We start from the raw sequence: 15,019 nt of genomic DNA, 5'->3' as shown, positions 1-15,019 counted from the left end.
CTGTTCCGTGCTTTGGCACTAGCAACTAGTATTCTGAAAGAGTCATAAAGTAATAAGTGAATAAAGTCTTGGAAAGAATTCCTCGTCGTCTGTGTCCTGAGTTGGCTATTGGTGGGGACTGCAAGAGGCAACTAGGGCGCTCCTGACAAATAGTTCATCTGTGTATCAGGATCGATAAAATAGTTGTAGTGTAGCTGAGACTTTGTTTCTTTCTCACCAAGTCTCTCCTTTTTAACATCTCTGCCTCTGTGCAGACAAGAGTGCTGTCTTCCTCTTTGGCTCATCCTGCTTCTTCCGAGTAAAATATACGCTCATAGCAAGAGTGAAAAACGCCAGACTAATTACACAATTATTGTATTATGTAGCACTACTAAAAAAGTCTACTAAAGAATTAATTTGGTTAAAATAATTTGAATCGAGCAATTATTTTCTTAACACTGGAATTAGCTGAAAGAGGCTTCAAGTGGTTTATTGCTAGCACTACATAATAAAGTGATTGTTTAATTAGCAATAAATTTGTCATTCCCTTTCTATTAAAAAAAAAAGATCGTTTCTTTCACCCAGAGATGATGTTAAAAAAAGAAGTTTCTCCTTTTTGCTGTCAGCATTTTTGGATGCCATGTTTATGTTCACCTGAGCACTCAAGGTCAAGAGTGAGGTGCAATTCTTAAGTGTTTTTTTGTTTTTAATGAATTTTTCTTTCTGTGATTGGGTATAACCGAAAATGTTAGACTGACTGCTGCTAAACCGTTAACCTGTTTTTAACATCCAAAGAAATGTATTGTATGTGAAGTGATGTGTGCAGTGGTGTAGTGGAAAATGTTGACGTGCAGGCACCCATCATGACAGCCCCCATGCCCACGCCTCCCCAGGAGAGTCGAAAAATGCAGGCAGCAGCAGTGCTGATCCATATCAACAGACTAGTCCTAGCAATTTTCTGTATCCTCCAGGAGCAGGTGCTTTGTAAATGTAATGGGTCTTAATTTCCCATTCAAGGCTAAGACATACAAAAGTACTTTGAGAGCACTTTGAGAGCACTATATTGTGGCTGGGAAAATTCATCATCATCATTTCTGTACCGCCCAATAGCCAAAGCTGTCTGGGCAGTTTACAAAGATTAAAAACATTAAAAATATGGTATGCGGAGATTAACAGCCATTTACATAAAAAAACACATGAACAGACAATATACACAAGGGAACACATATCTCAAACAACTTCAAACAAGCAATCCCAAGCAAACAACCATAATCTTAAAACCATCCAGAATGGATTAAAACTTATCATATGCTGCCTAATGCCTGGGAGAAGAGAAAGGTCTTAACCTGGCACCAAAATGATAACAGATAACAATGATAAAAATTCATAAATAAAAAGATAGTAAATTCATTTCTCCCCAGCTACTGTGGCAATAGCAGCTAAGCTCTAAGGGAACAGGGAGGTCTGAGGGGAGTGGCAGATGAGGCCAGCATACCTGCTCATCGGAAGGTTTGATGAGCAGGCATGCCGGCTTGCACCTCTGCGTGCCGGCATTGCACTCCTGCAAATTCTGGCTCCACTGCACCCCTGGATGCATGTGATGACCAACGGCTTAGATGGCTTTAAGTGGGGATTAGGCCTGCTCCTCCTCAAATATAGAGAAAGAGAACTTCCATGTTCAGGAGCAGTTCAGCAGCCTCTTGAGTACCAGCTGCTGCAGGGAGGGGTGTTGGGTGCATGGCTTTTGCCTTGATGCATGATTACATGGGCCTTCGGTCTGATCCAGCAGATGGATTCTTAAGTTCTTACTTTACAGTAGAGTGAATGCAGCTCATGTCTAAAAGGCAGGCATGTTGTCAGGGCTGTGAGTATGTGGTGTGCGAGCAGAGAACACCGCTGCCATCCCCCCAAATATGGTACTGGGTGTTGAATTCAAGAGTCTGTTTCATTTTCGTAAATGATCCTGTTTCTGGCCCTTATGGTTTCCTAATGATATTTGTGCACGCACACCAGAATTAAACAAGACAGTGTGTATCTTGGCATTCCATAGCTTTCTTGTGTTTTGGGGAGGGGCAGGGAAAACAGGCTTCTGCCTTGTATGGCTGTGTATGTAGGTTTCAAAAAGTGTGAGAAATGTTTGGTCCAATCTTACTTCCCCTGATCGTGGAGGTCATGGACAGACCTCCCTTACGCAATAAATTGTCTAATCCAGGCGTGCAGAGCACTTTTAAGGTAGGGGGTTGGATTCCCTCCAACACGTTCCTCTGCAGACCAGCTGACTTAATTCGGTCCTTTTAATTCTTTTAATTTTGTCATTTTCTTAAATGAAGCGTTTAATGGATTTTAATTTGCTTTTTAGCCTGTGGTGATGTTTGTCTGTTCGGACTTAGCTTGGTTACCCACTGGGGTGCCTAGAACCCAATTGCAGTAGGTTCTGAAGTTAAAAGGACCGAATCACCAACATTGGTGGTTGTAGCCAGGTCTGCTGACGTCATCTCCCCACCCATTTCAGCATTTCTCTGAGAGGCACTGTGTTTCTCCACATGGAGAAAGGACTCCGCTGGCACTGAGAGAAGTCAAGGGCGGGGGGGATGATGATGAAATATCTGTGTGTGTGTGTGGCGGGGGGGATAGTGAATCCCAGGAGGCTTTGTGGCCTGGATTAGTCCCTTAGTGAGGGTTCCGCACCCATCCGAGCTACTGGCCAAGCACCACATCCTGTGGCAGTGAATCCCACAAGTTAACTTCGTGCTGTGTGGAATGGTACTTCCTTGGGCTGGCTTTTGTGGGGCGGGACATCCAGAATTCTTACTCCTGTGTCCTTCTCTCCCCCCGCTCCCCACCCGCCAGACATGTATGACCAGGTGTTGAAGTTTGGGGCCTACATCGTCGATGCCTTGCGGGAGTACAAGCAGCCTGTCCTGGTTTATATTCCGCCCCAAGCAGAGCTGAGAGGAGGCTCCTGGGTTGTGATCGACCCTACCATTAACGCTCGACACATGGAGATGTATGCCGACCGGGAGAGCAGGTAATCGCCTTGACCTCTTCTATCCTTCATCTTACCTAGCTCTGAGACACGAACGCCCAGTGGGCTGACCCACTCACTGAACCTAAAGGCAGGCAAGGGGTGATTGCAGGACAAGCTAAACAGGAAGACAAGCAGGTTACGAGGGAATTGAGACAGCTTGAAGGGCTGTTGTGGGGGCAGGTTGGTACTTAAGATACATTACATGATCTAGAGCATCTTTCCCCAACCTGGCGCCCTCCAGATGTTTTGAACTTCAACTCCCATCAGACCCTGAATGCTGGACTAGATGGACCCTTGGTCAGATCCAGCATGGCTATTCTTACATTCTCTGAGCATGCTCAGTTCTTACTGGGCTGTTTTTGGGGTCCTCTTCCTTGAATTTTTTCCCCGTAAAGACTTTTTCTACCTCTGTAAACCATGGGGTTTCCCCAAACCTGCTGATAACCCCCTGTTGTATGTGGGTCATACCATCTTGGCTACATAACGATAGGCACTCGGAGAATAAGTTCCCTGTCAGTATATGTATAATCCTCTTAAGGGAAGGGCTGTAGCTCAGTGGCCAGTCACATGCTTTGCATGCCAAAGGTCCCAGGTTCAGTCCCTGGCATCTCCAGTAAAGCAATCAGGTGACGGGAAAAGCCTCTGTTCGCCTCAGACCATGGGGAGCCTTTGACAGTCAGTGTTGACAATGCTGGGTCAGATGAGCCAAAGGTCTGACTCGGTATAAGGCAGTTTCCCACCTCTGTCTATATCAGCCTTCCCCAACCTGGTGCCCTTCAGACGTGATGGATGGCAATTCCCATCATCTCCAGCCAGCATGGCCACTATCCATGCTGCTGGAGGTGATGGGATTTGTATATGGACACATCTGGAGGGCACCAGGTTGGGGAAAGCTGCTCTCACATATCAACGCGGTGCCCCCCAGGTGTGTTGAACTACAACTCCCATTATCTGCAGGCAGCATAGACATTGGCCTTGCTGGTTGCAGATGGTGGAAGCTGCAGTTCAACACATATGGAGGGCACCAGGTTGGGGAAGGCTGATATAGACAGATATTGTCTGTGTATCTATCATCTCTCTCTCTCTCCCCTTTCTATCACCTCTATCTCTGTCATCTCCATTTCTGTCTTTGTCATCTCTGTCTATCACCTCTATTTCTGTCTGTCATCTCTATCACCTCTCTATCATCTCTATCACTCCTATCTCTGTCATTTCTATCACCTCTGTTTCTGTCTCTGTCTCTGTCGCCTCTATCACCTCTGTCTCTGTCTCTATCATCTCTATCATCTCTATCAACTCTATCTCTGTCATCTCTATCACCTCTTTTTTTGTGTCTGTCACCTCTACCTCTTTAATCTCTATCACCTCTATTGCTATCCCTTCTATCTCTGTCATCTCTATCACCTCTACCTCTATCATCTGTACCTATACCTCTCTCCATACAGTTAATAGTGTCTTCTAAACTGGCATTGCAGCTGTTACCAGCTGGTCCTAAACAAACTTTAAACTGGTTTAGATGAGTATATCTGCAAGATATATGGATATTTGAATCGGGCACTACCAAGAAGGCTAGCTTTGCAGTCTGAACAATATGAAAAGGTGCCTGGTCCATCATTTTGCTTCCAAGCTCTCCCTCTCGAGGGCTTTTGTCACATATAAATAAGTCCTGGTGCTTTGCCATCTAATCTGTACTGGAGTCTCTTTCCCTTTTTCATGAGGCTTGTACCCTCATGAGGATGGTTCTAGGGTGATGGTGTGTCCCTCTTCCCGTTCCCCCTTCCTGACACATTCAACCTTGAATGTACTAGCCTCCATGAAAGCACCTTTCTTTTTCTTATTCTCCTTTTTTAGAGGTGGGGTTCTGGAGCCTGAAGGGACAGTGGAAATCAAGTTCCGCAAGAAGGACCTGGTGAAAACGATGAGGCGTGTGGATCCCATCTATGTTCGTCTGGCAGAGCGACTTGGTAAGTCTTGGTGGGGTTGCTGGGTGGACTTCTTACAAATGCATAAGCTTGTCTTCTGTTCACCAGTTAAGGGGTTTTAACCCTCCTGAGTCTTGGCTGGTGGATTGCAGGTTTGTTTGCTAATGTCTGTTCCCACAGCCTGCCAAAGGATTCTTTAGGCTCAAGGCAGGTAACAATAAAGCATTTGTATGGAATGCATTGAGATTTTTGGAGGCTGGAATTATAGCTGCAAAGTTTTTTTGTTTGTATTATTTGTTTTGCATGTGTGTATTTATTTGGTCATTTATATCCCACCTTTCTATGCTTAAAAACAAAGGTGGCTTACAACTAAAAATATAACACATCTAACAAATTCATAACAAATGTAAAAACAATTCTATTAATAAAACAAATTCAACCAGCCAAAGAGCATCATGAAAACCATATTGGCAATAGCAGATGAATTGATTTTCATTGTTCAAAAACATTATGATGGATCGGGGCATCATTTTAAGTCAACTGGGAAGCAGATTTTTAACATCTTAAAGAGATTTTTAATGCAAGTACCTACAAAAACTGCAGGTGGCAAGTGCTGTCTTTTGAAGGGCCATTCCCTCCTGCGTAGGTTAGAAGGGGGGATGCCTCTTCGAAGATGGGCACATGTAGTGTGGCAGGGATCCTAGTGAACGCATGTGTTTGCTCCACTGGCATCAGTATAACCTCTGTTATAACTCATGGCAGGATTACACCCAACACCCGCAGCCCCAAACCAGCCTTTTGCAGTTAGGGAGCTTGTGTGTGTGTGTGTAGGAGGGGGTTCTTCAAAGAAATGCAAAGAACTTCCTATGATGAATTAGAACAAGGGTCCAAGTTATACTTTGGATATGGAGACAAGGCTGGCTTAAAGTTCGAGCTGCTTGGCACAGTGGTCACCCTAACTCAGCCCCGGGCACCAACGAGCTGCCATTTTAATTTCCCACAATGCCATGGGGCAATGCTACCTTAGTGGCTTGTGGGAAATTGAAATAGCAGCTCCCAGACCAAGATGCTTTATTTTTAAAGGAGGCGGGGGAGGGGGGAGTTGGCAGCTACAAAAGGATGCCTCAAGGCCTGCATTTGGATTGCATTTAGCTGCCCACCTAAGAATCCACAACGTTGTAATTTGCAGCTAAGTAACTTCAAAAATTGATTGGTGTCACAGGGGGGTGCCTCTCGTTGTTCACTGAGGCCGTGTCGAAAAGAGCGTTTTTGTGGTACAAGGGAAGGCACCCCCGTTCAGAGGAAGTGGAAAACTCTTTGCTTTTCCATGCTGCAGCTGCTGCGGGCAGGACGGGTGGTGGTGGAGTGATGTGAATCATGTTACTCCTTCCATGTGACTTCTACAGATGAGAGCATCAGTTATGCTGAACTGGCACCCTGACTCCCCTTTCCCACTCCCGATTCAGCTCCTGTTATGAGACTGGCCCTAAATCACTCCCTTCCTCCCTCCTTCCCTCTCTCCCTCCCTTGGTTTGTGCAAAACCATTGAATGCCATCATTCACAAATGAGACAAAAAGGGCACTTTACTATGGGGAAAAAATGCTACCCATGTCAAGCTTTAAAAAAAAGAAAGAAAGAAAAAAGCATGGGGTGTGTACGTGTGTGTTTTCAATTCCTGGTAACTCCAGTCTTCCCAGAAAGAGGCTAATGAGTCATGTGCAAACCCCACCACCTTAATTAAAATGGTGGCAACACCAGAGATGAGGTCCTTCACAACCATCCACAGAGAGAGAGAGAGAGAGAGAGAGCGCGAGAGAGAGCGCGCGAGAGAGAGAGAGCATTAAAAGCTTCAATCGCTGATAAGTGTCTTGCTTAGATGGCTCGTAATTGCTCTCAATGTCGGGCCATCGGTGGTGGTAGTGTTCCCCCTCCCACCCCCTGTGCAATAGCAGGAAGAGCCAAGATTGTAGGACACAGCGAATTGCATAATTTCTCTCCCTCTTTTTTTTTTTTTTTCTTTTTTGCTGGTTTTTCTTTCTGGCCAATTTAAAATTTGTCAAAGCCGGTCGTCTTCTGGATCACTGGCCTTTGATATTTTGCGCACTCCATTTGCCACAAACAAGCCGCAGGGCCGCGGTTCATGCTGACTCCAGCAGAAGCGGAGAGAGTTCCATTTATCTTACTCCGCCTGCTGCATACTTGCTCATTAGCTGGGGGTTCACTGCCTCTCTTAACCCCTGAATAGCTGCCATCATTTCCACCGAGAGGCTGGCTTGTGGCAAGAAGGGCTGCTGCATCCCTGTGTTGCTTGCATGGGGTGGAGGGTTAGGGGGTGCGTGCTGGGGGGGGGACACACCAAGGGCAACACTTGCATTTTCATTCAGAACCTCTCTCAACCATTGGGTTTTTCCACTGGCACTGGGTGGGAGCAGGATGGGAAAATATTGAATAATGTGACACAGATCTGCTAATTATCAATTTTCGAGCGCCCTAACTGAAATCTTTATTCGTTTTGTGTTTATTAAAATGTCACTCAGTGTTACAACATGTTGAGCCTCGGCAGAAGCGGGAGAGTGGCGCAGCAGGGCAGAGAGGCTGTGTGTCTTGGCGTTAGTTTGCTTAAACTTTCTAAAACCTGTCAGCTCAGCTTTTAAGAAAGCATACGAGACTTGTCTCATCTCATTCAGATGATGATTTATTTGTAGAAAGTGTTAACCAGAAACACATAGGGAAGAAAATGATCAAGTCAGCCTTTTAAAAAATAAACTCTTTGCATGTGTGTTTGAAACAGTCCATAATCCGGCACATGTCCAAGTGTGTTCTCAATTTAGTACAATCGACCAGTGGAACCCCTTGCCTCAGGATCTTGTCATGTTATCTCCCTTATATGGGTCAAGTATCTCTGGCACAAGCTGTTAGTCATGGCAAGAAGTACAATCCTACTCTTGTTTTGCAGCGGGCAGGGTGTGGATGAGGGTGACAAGACAAGAGGATGCTGGTTTGGTCTCCCCATGCTTTTCACCAAGCCAGGGGGATAGGCAACATGGTAGCAACAGACACCTCTCCTTGCCCCTGCAAAGTGCCCTGCTGATTGATACCTGCATTGTTGTCATTTTAAAGTAATCAGTTAGGACATTTTTGTGGGCCCCAGGTCGAGCCGGAGACATTCTTAGGAAGTAACGTTGGCTGCCCCACGAAAGGAAAGAAAGAGAAGACCCTATTGTCACTGCCTGCTAAGGGGGAAGGCTTGGAGATGACAGTGGGGCAACTGAGAGCAGGCTGGGCCTGAGCCAGCGGAATGGGAGGAAGAAGATGGGAGACCGGGGTTAGGCTGGGGGGTGACCTGATGGGGTGGAAAGAGGAAGCCAGGAGATGGTGCTGGGGTGTGTGACCTGACATGGAGAAGGAAGTGGGGGGATCAGAGCTGTAATGAGTTGCGGGGAGCCATGAGAGGGTTTGGGGGACCTGTAGAGGGAACCAATATTGGGGAGGGGTGTGTGTTTGTGAAACAAAGAGCGAGAGTTTGAGGACTGACCCTGAAAGAGAGAGAAATGAATGACTGGTGTGAGTGGATCTTGCGTGCTGGGAGTGTGCGAGGAGAGTGTTTGGAGTGGGTGAGTGTTGATGGTGAACCGTGGCTTCAAAAGAATGGGCTTCTGCTTTGGGGCTCAGACCCCACTTCTGCTATGCATTCAGGATCTTGGGCACGTTACTCGTCTCTTAGCCTCACCAGTTTGGTTTATATGAAATTGACATTTTGCACCTGGCTGTGCACCCCATGGCAGTCATTTTGTGAATGCCCCCCCATGGCAGATTGTGCCTACCAGCCCCCAAAGCTGGGAGACTCCTGCACTAGGTACTCAGAAGGGAGGAAAGAAGGCTGGCCCAATGTCCTCTTCCTCCTCAAACAAGCCCAGTGCGTCCTTCACTGGGCTTGTTTGCTCCCGAACTTTGCAGCCATCGCATCGAACAACACAGGCCCCATCTGGTGTGTGTTCAGGAGCTTCACATGCTCCCAGCGAAGAGCGCAGACCCGGCACACCGTGAGACTCTGTACCCTTCTCTCTCTGCATGCAAAGTCAACTACCACATACTGGGGGTTAGAAACAAAGCATTGTTAGTCACACCATGTTCAGCTTCTGATTTTTTGCTGGGATTTCAGGGCTGTAGCACAGTGGTAGAGCCCTTGCCTTGTATGGAGAAGGTCCCAGGTTCAATCCCCAGAATCTCCAGTTTAATGGATCAGGTAGGGGGCGATAAGAACAGGCTTTTTCTGGCTGAGACCCGGAGAGCTCCTACCCATCAGAGTAGATAATGCTGAGCTACATGGACCAATTATCTGACGCGGTCCAAGGCAGCTTGTTATATTTCTGACCAGTCACCGTCAGAAGATGGGATGCTTAGGATCCTCGGGCCTTTGGTCAGCCTTCACATGGCGCATTTTTAAGGCCAAACGAGCTTTAGCATTGGCTCCATGTATGACTTAACTAGAAATGTGAAGGGCTGGGGTGGGGGGAGGGTGGAGAAAAAGTGGAGGGGGGGACAACTTTTCAAGATTTTTTTCAAGGGAATTTTTGGAAAATTTGTGTGGGGAATTCCCCCCCCCCCCAAAAAAAAAAACCTTTCTGTTTTTTCCCCAGTTTTTTGCCAAGCCGTCACCTCTCAAGACTTAAGTGTCTTTAACAGCATTCAGGATTGTGGCTCTGATCCTAGTTTGGCTTAGAAATTGTAAACGTTAAACAAAACAAATGCAATTACTCCAGAAGTGGTTTTTACTTGCTTCCTTGCCTTGGGACTTGAGTTGTGATGACCTGGCAGAAACACATCCTCTCTGTCTTGAGACCTTGGCAGGGGCCATGTTCAGACTTGATACATATTTGGACATCACAGCGGAGAGGAGGAGGTTTGGAAGTTCTCACTTCCACTTTTAGTTAACCACGACTTCCCGTGTCGTCAGGATCGGGAATTGTGGTTAACTTTAACTAACGGTTAGTTTCAACAAGCCAGCTTTATAAACCACAGTTTCGAGTTGACTTGTTTGAAGCCAGCTATAGTTAAGGTTAACCACGGTTCATTTCTCCAAATGACATGACAAACCAGAGTTAACTAAAAATGGAAGTGCTTTGGTGTTGGAGCCAAATTTTGTCATTCTTAATCATTGAAATAAATGGGACTTGAAGTAGTTGTGACTAACTCAAGCCGCATTGATTTCATTGGGTCTACTGTAACTATGACTAGATCTTGATCCAACCCATGTATTTATTAGGATATTGGAAATGCACATGTTAAAAGTGCATATACTGCTGAAACCAAGCTGCCAAATACAGCATTAGCCTGTGTCTTCCTCTCATCTTTTAAGGCAGCATTCTAGTCCTCATGGATTTCAGAGAAACGCTTCAAAATGTGTGGGCCATGCCTACTGGATGTTAGCGCTGTAGGCTGTTTTACAGTTTATTGAGTTGGCCATCTGGCTTTCAGTCAATTAATTCAACACTTTTCAGGGATTCCCCTGGTATGCAGAATGCCTTTTGGAAGTGGGGCCTTCAAATGTGCAGTGCCTTCCTGCACATGGCATAGTCCAGGAAAGGTTTTACCACTCACTTCTGGATAAACCAACCCTTAAATGACTTCTTAAAAAAGTGTTAGGTGGATTTGTGGAGGATAATTTGATTATTGGCTGTTAGATAACATAGGTGAATGGAACCTGCATCATATTTAGAAGCAGTGTATCTCTGAAATCCCAGGAAGGTCTGATTTGCCCAGTAGGCCTAAAGCTTTTCACCCCTGCCTTAGACTATGTGGCCTGGGCTCTCTTGTGTGAATCCTTTGGATTTCTCTGCCCTGTGTGACCTGAAATGAGGAGGAATGTCAGGTCAAAAAGCTGATGTGCTGCTGATCAAACTGATCACCTTTGGTCCCCATCCCACTCTGGTTCTGTATCACAGCTGGTGCCCACAGGAAGCAAGATCCAGCCTCATGGCTTTGAACCCCACAAACCATCATCCTGAGACCAGCAATCAGGAGGGGGAATCTGTAGAATTAACATTTGCCCAAGTAATTTTTGCCTAACCTGTTAAACTGGACATCTGTACGTGTGTTTGTTTGTTTTTTAACCAAGTGCTTTGATCCCAATGGTCGCGGGGAGCCATGATTCATGGCCCTGCAGAGTCATTTCCGCCTGGCAGGAGCTTTATTAAAGATAGCCAGAGCCCTGACATTCTTGGAGGTTACAGGAAAATCTTTATGACTTTCTTTCTCTACTAGGAGACACTTGTTTGGAGGGGCCGGGGGCATAGCCAGACCATTTGGCTTGCTTCTCCGTTAGTGTCCATCTCCTTTTAAGGGGGGCACATAACCCCCCCTCTTCAGACTTTGTTTTTCCAGGGCTGCCATTCCTTGCCCTCCACTTTGTGGGATCCAGAATGGTTATTTGGCATCAAGGGACTTGGCCAGCAAGGTATTTTCAGAGATATGGAGCCCGGGGGGGGGGGGGGGGCTCCCCCTGTTCAAAAGCTTATGCAACATCCACTAATGCCAACATCTCTTCAGTCCCCCTGCAAATTTGCAAGATTGACACACAGCACCCTCTCAGTTGCACTTATGCATTTTGGACAGCCTCAGCATGCAACAAGGGTGCTTTGTAGGACACGTGCCCAAGTACCTTTCTCACGCAGTCCTAGTATGTTTCATGTATTTGTTACATGTATATCCCGCCAAGCCCAAGGTCATGCACGTGATCCTCCTCCTCCTCTCCATTTTCTCCTGACAGCATCCTGCGGAGCAGATTAGGTTGAGAGTCAGTGACTGGCCCGGAGTCACCCTGTGAGCTTCATGGCTGAGTGGGAACTAGAACCCAGGTCTCCTCAGTCCAACACTCTAACCACTACACCACACTAGCTCTCTTTGGCAGTGCTGTGAGGCCTTTCAATTGGGAGTGGGGCACACTGGGCGGTTCACAACAATTAAAACCACAAAATGCATCATGAAATACAATATAAGATTTAAAAGCTTAAAATGACAATATAAAGCTTAAAACGACACTACAAGAACATCCGCATGGGGGTGGAGGTTTTATTGGTCAGCATCTCCATATATGAGGATAAAGTGTTTCCATAGGGGCATAGAGGCCAGTATTTCCTCCTGGAGGAGCCTGTTATGCTTCACTGGGTTGCTTCAGAGGCCCTCCTGACCTGGGGTTGCTTTTCTGGCAGGCATGGGGGAATGCTGCTGGAAGTGAGAGCTGAAAGGTCTATTTGCATGAGTGGAACACCCCCAGTGACACTTTGGATCTCACCTGCTCTCTGTCCTTCTTGATTTTTACACAATGGTATTTTCAAGCGCTGACTGCTCTGCTCAAACTGCCAGGATAGCCCGAGCCTTGCGTTCAGATAAAACAAATCTTGGCTGTACCAGGAAGGAAAATTGATGCTTCTGTGCTAGTTGCTGTTTTTAGAGTAAGCAGTGAATCGCTTTGAAAATACACCCACACCCCTTGTAGTAAAACAAGCTGAATCCAGCTGTTTACATTATGCAAGTGAAGCAAATTTCCATAATTCTGCTTCTGCTAATGAAGAGGAAGGGAAAGGAGATACAGAAGCATATTGAAGCACCATAGAGGTCTACCAAGCCCCTCCCGGCTTCTGAGATTTCACCAGCCATTGCTCACACACATTCAATAAAGCTTTAAGGGCTAGAAACTTGATTTATTTTTTTTTACAAATAGAAGTGAGATACTTGGGATATGGAATTCTGTGCCCAACTCCAATTTCTGTGCTTGTATCGTGCAGTTTACATACACACAGCCCCTTGGGCAATGGGGGTTGGCTCCCCAAAATCTCTCATCTCCTTTCCCTCCCCCCTGCCCCTAACTCTGCCAAACTCATAACAATATTATTTTGCCAAGCAACTGCAAGAACACCATTTGCTCCGTATCACTCTTGTCTTGACTGGGAGGATTAATAATTAAAAAAAAGTCTACAGAAGCTGCAAATATTTAGCTCTGTTCAATATTTCACAAAACCGGATTTCTGTGGAATATTTAAATGGATAAAGGGAAGAGCTCAAACTGACTTTTTCTCTCTGCCCTCCTCCCCCCAGTAAAAAAAGAAAAAAAAAATCCCCCCCCCCCCCCGATCGGAAAGTGTTCGGCCTGAAGATCTGGTTGCAAAAGAAAGAAACCTATTCCTTGATATTTAATTGTACAGGGGGCTTATGGAATTGATTTGAGAGCTTAGCCTTTTACAATACCCAGTGAATAAGAAACGTTCCTGACAATCAATCAATGATAGGATAATCACTCTTTATTCCCCTCCCCCTCCCTTTCCTTCATTGTTAGCTTCTATCTTTCTTTAGGGAGAACAGGGTTCAGAAGCCAAAAATCTTTATAGATGCCGCTTTTAAATTAAGCAGAAAATAGACATTGACATATTTGTTAATCTCACCTGAATCATTACTGGGGCTGGCTCAGTTTGCTTCAACAATGCAAGGTTGGCCAATGAGTGTTTGCTTCCTCAACAACTGCTGGTGCCCTGCAAAACTGGGTTGTTGTTTTCCTTTTTTTCCCCCTTAAAGAAGGCATCACAGTCCTGTATTTAAAAATAATTATGGCACCAGCAATACTCTCACATACCTGATTCCTTGTGTAGGGAAGCCACTGTACTGCACTTGAAGGTATGTACAAAAAGTATGGGGTATGCCATGCAAGGCACAGTATGGGAATGTAATGTTGCAATTACAACACGTGTGTCTCACTTGCTGTGAATTCCAGAGCCTTACGTGTAAGGTCAGCATCAAGTATTTGTACACTTTTGACTAGGCCCTGGTTCTCTAAGCTGTTTTGATTTCATACCTTCCTCCTTCTCCCTCTTCACACCTATAACTCAGTTCCCCTTCCCTTCCTATCCAACTCTTCCCTTCCTATCCAACTCTTCCCTTCCTTAATTCAGTTTTTGTTTTCATCTTTCTCCCATGACTTGGCTTAAAATATTCCATCTCGGCAGTTTAAATGACTGGCAACTACTGATGAGCAAGCTCCCCCCAGCTCACCTCCTAAATAATTTGCTCCCCGCACCCTTAAGTTTCTTGGAGAATTCTCCAAAACAGCCTTGGTCTTTCTGAGATTTTCCCAAGAAAGCTTGGAAACTTTTATTTAATTTGATTTGTTAAAGTTATACTCCTGCACCTTCAGCGACAAGTGTTCCCAGGCAGAGTACAAAAAAGTAGTACAATAAAACAAACAATATGAAAACAATCTCCTAAAAAACAGTAAAACAGCAGATAAAACAACCACAGATATAAAAATACTGCAATAATGAAAAGCTTTCTCCTGGTGTTATAATTACAAAATGGACACCAGGCCAGCCTCCTTAGGAAGAGTATTCGCAATACAGGGTGCCACCACTGAAAATCCCATCTGTAGTCACCACCCTTCTGGTTTGTAATGGTGAAATTAGGTCTTTCTAAATGAGATATGAAGACTTCGGGAGTGGAGCTTGCTAAAAAGTTGACTGCTTGATGTGTCCCTGCAGATAGCTACAGCAGCTACATCCGTTTCTAAAATGGCACCACTGCATAAGAACTTCCCTTACATTCCTCTCATCTCACCTTGTTGTTTAAAGGATTTGCAGAACTTTAGCATAGGGTGGCCTTTACTAAAGCTTCATTAAACCATTAAATCTGATGCCTTCAGCTGTCTTAGGAGGAAGATACAGGGATAAGTTAATTTTGAGTGTACATGTTCTTCTGCTTTAAAGCACATCTTGTACATATTCTTATATATTATCCTTTGTATAATGTGCTCTGGGAACAATAGTTGGGTCAAAGTTTAGGGGGATATGTGAAGATGTCTGTCCATGAGACTGTAATCTGTCTGCTATGCAAACAAGATAGATACACAACTGTGAAGACTGAGTGTTTTCTATTTGTAGCATTATATATTGGGGGGCGGGGATTGTAAAGGAGAATGCTGCCTTGCCAGGGAGATTAAGAGTTTTATGTTGGTAATTTTATTTGGGTTTGTGGAAATTTTATTTTATGTTAACTTGAGTTACTTTTATATGGATATGTAGTTGGTTTATGTTTGTTTGGGTG

At 45.2% G+C, this 15,019-nt stretch overlaps 1 protein-coding gene across 3 annotated transcripts in view; it reads left to right on the top strand.

The window, feature by feature from the left end:
• Nucleotides 1–15,019, top strand: part of ACACA (acetyl-CoA carboxylase alpha) — a 264,931-nt gene that overhangs the window by 231,226 nt on the left and 18,686 nt on the right. For all 3 annotated transcript variants that reach the window (XM_084822406.1, XM_084822405.1, XM_084822407.1), the window contains 2 exons: nt 2,830–3,007; nt 4,859–4,971. In XM_084822406.1, the coding sequence (XP_084678532.1) occupies nt 2,830–3,007; nt 4,859–4,971 (291 nt within the window). The remainder of the gene's footprint in view (nt 1–2,829; nt 3,008–4,858; nt 4,972–15,019) is intronic.

Source organism: Heloderma suspectum, chromosome 16 (assembly GCF_057233095.1).
Source record: "Heloderma suspectum isolate Gila_16-S chromosome 16, 16-S_ref, whole genome shotgun sequence".
Classification (NCBI taxonomy): domain Eukaryota; kingdom Metazoa; phylum Chordata; class Lepidosauria; order Squamata; family Helodermatidae; genus Heloderma; species Heloderma suspectum.
Note: the sequence above shows the minus strand (reverse complement) of the source record. Positions and strands in the feature narration are given on the sequence as shown.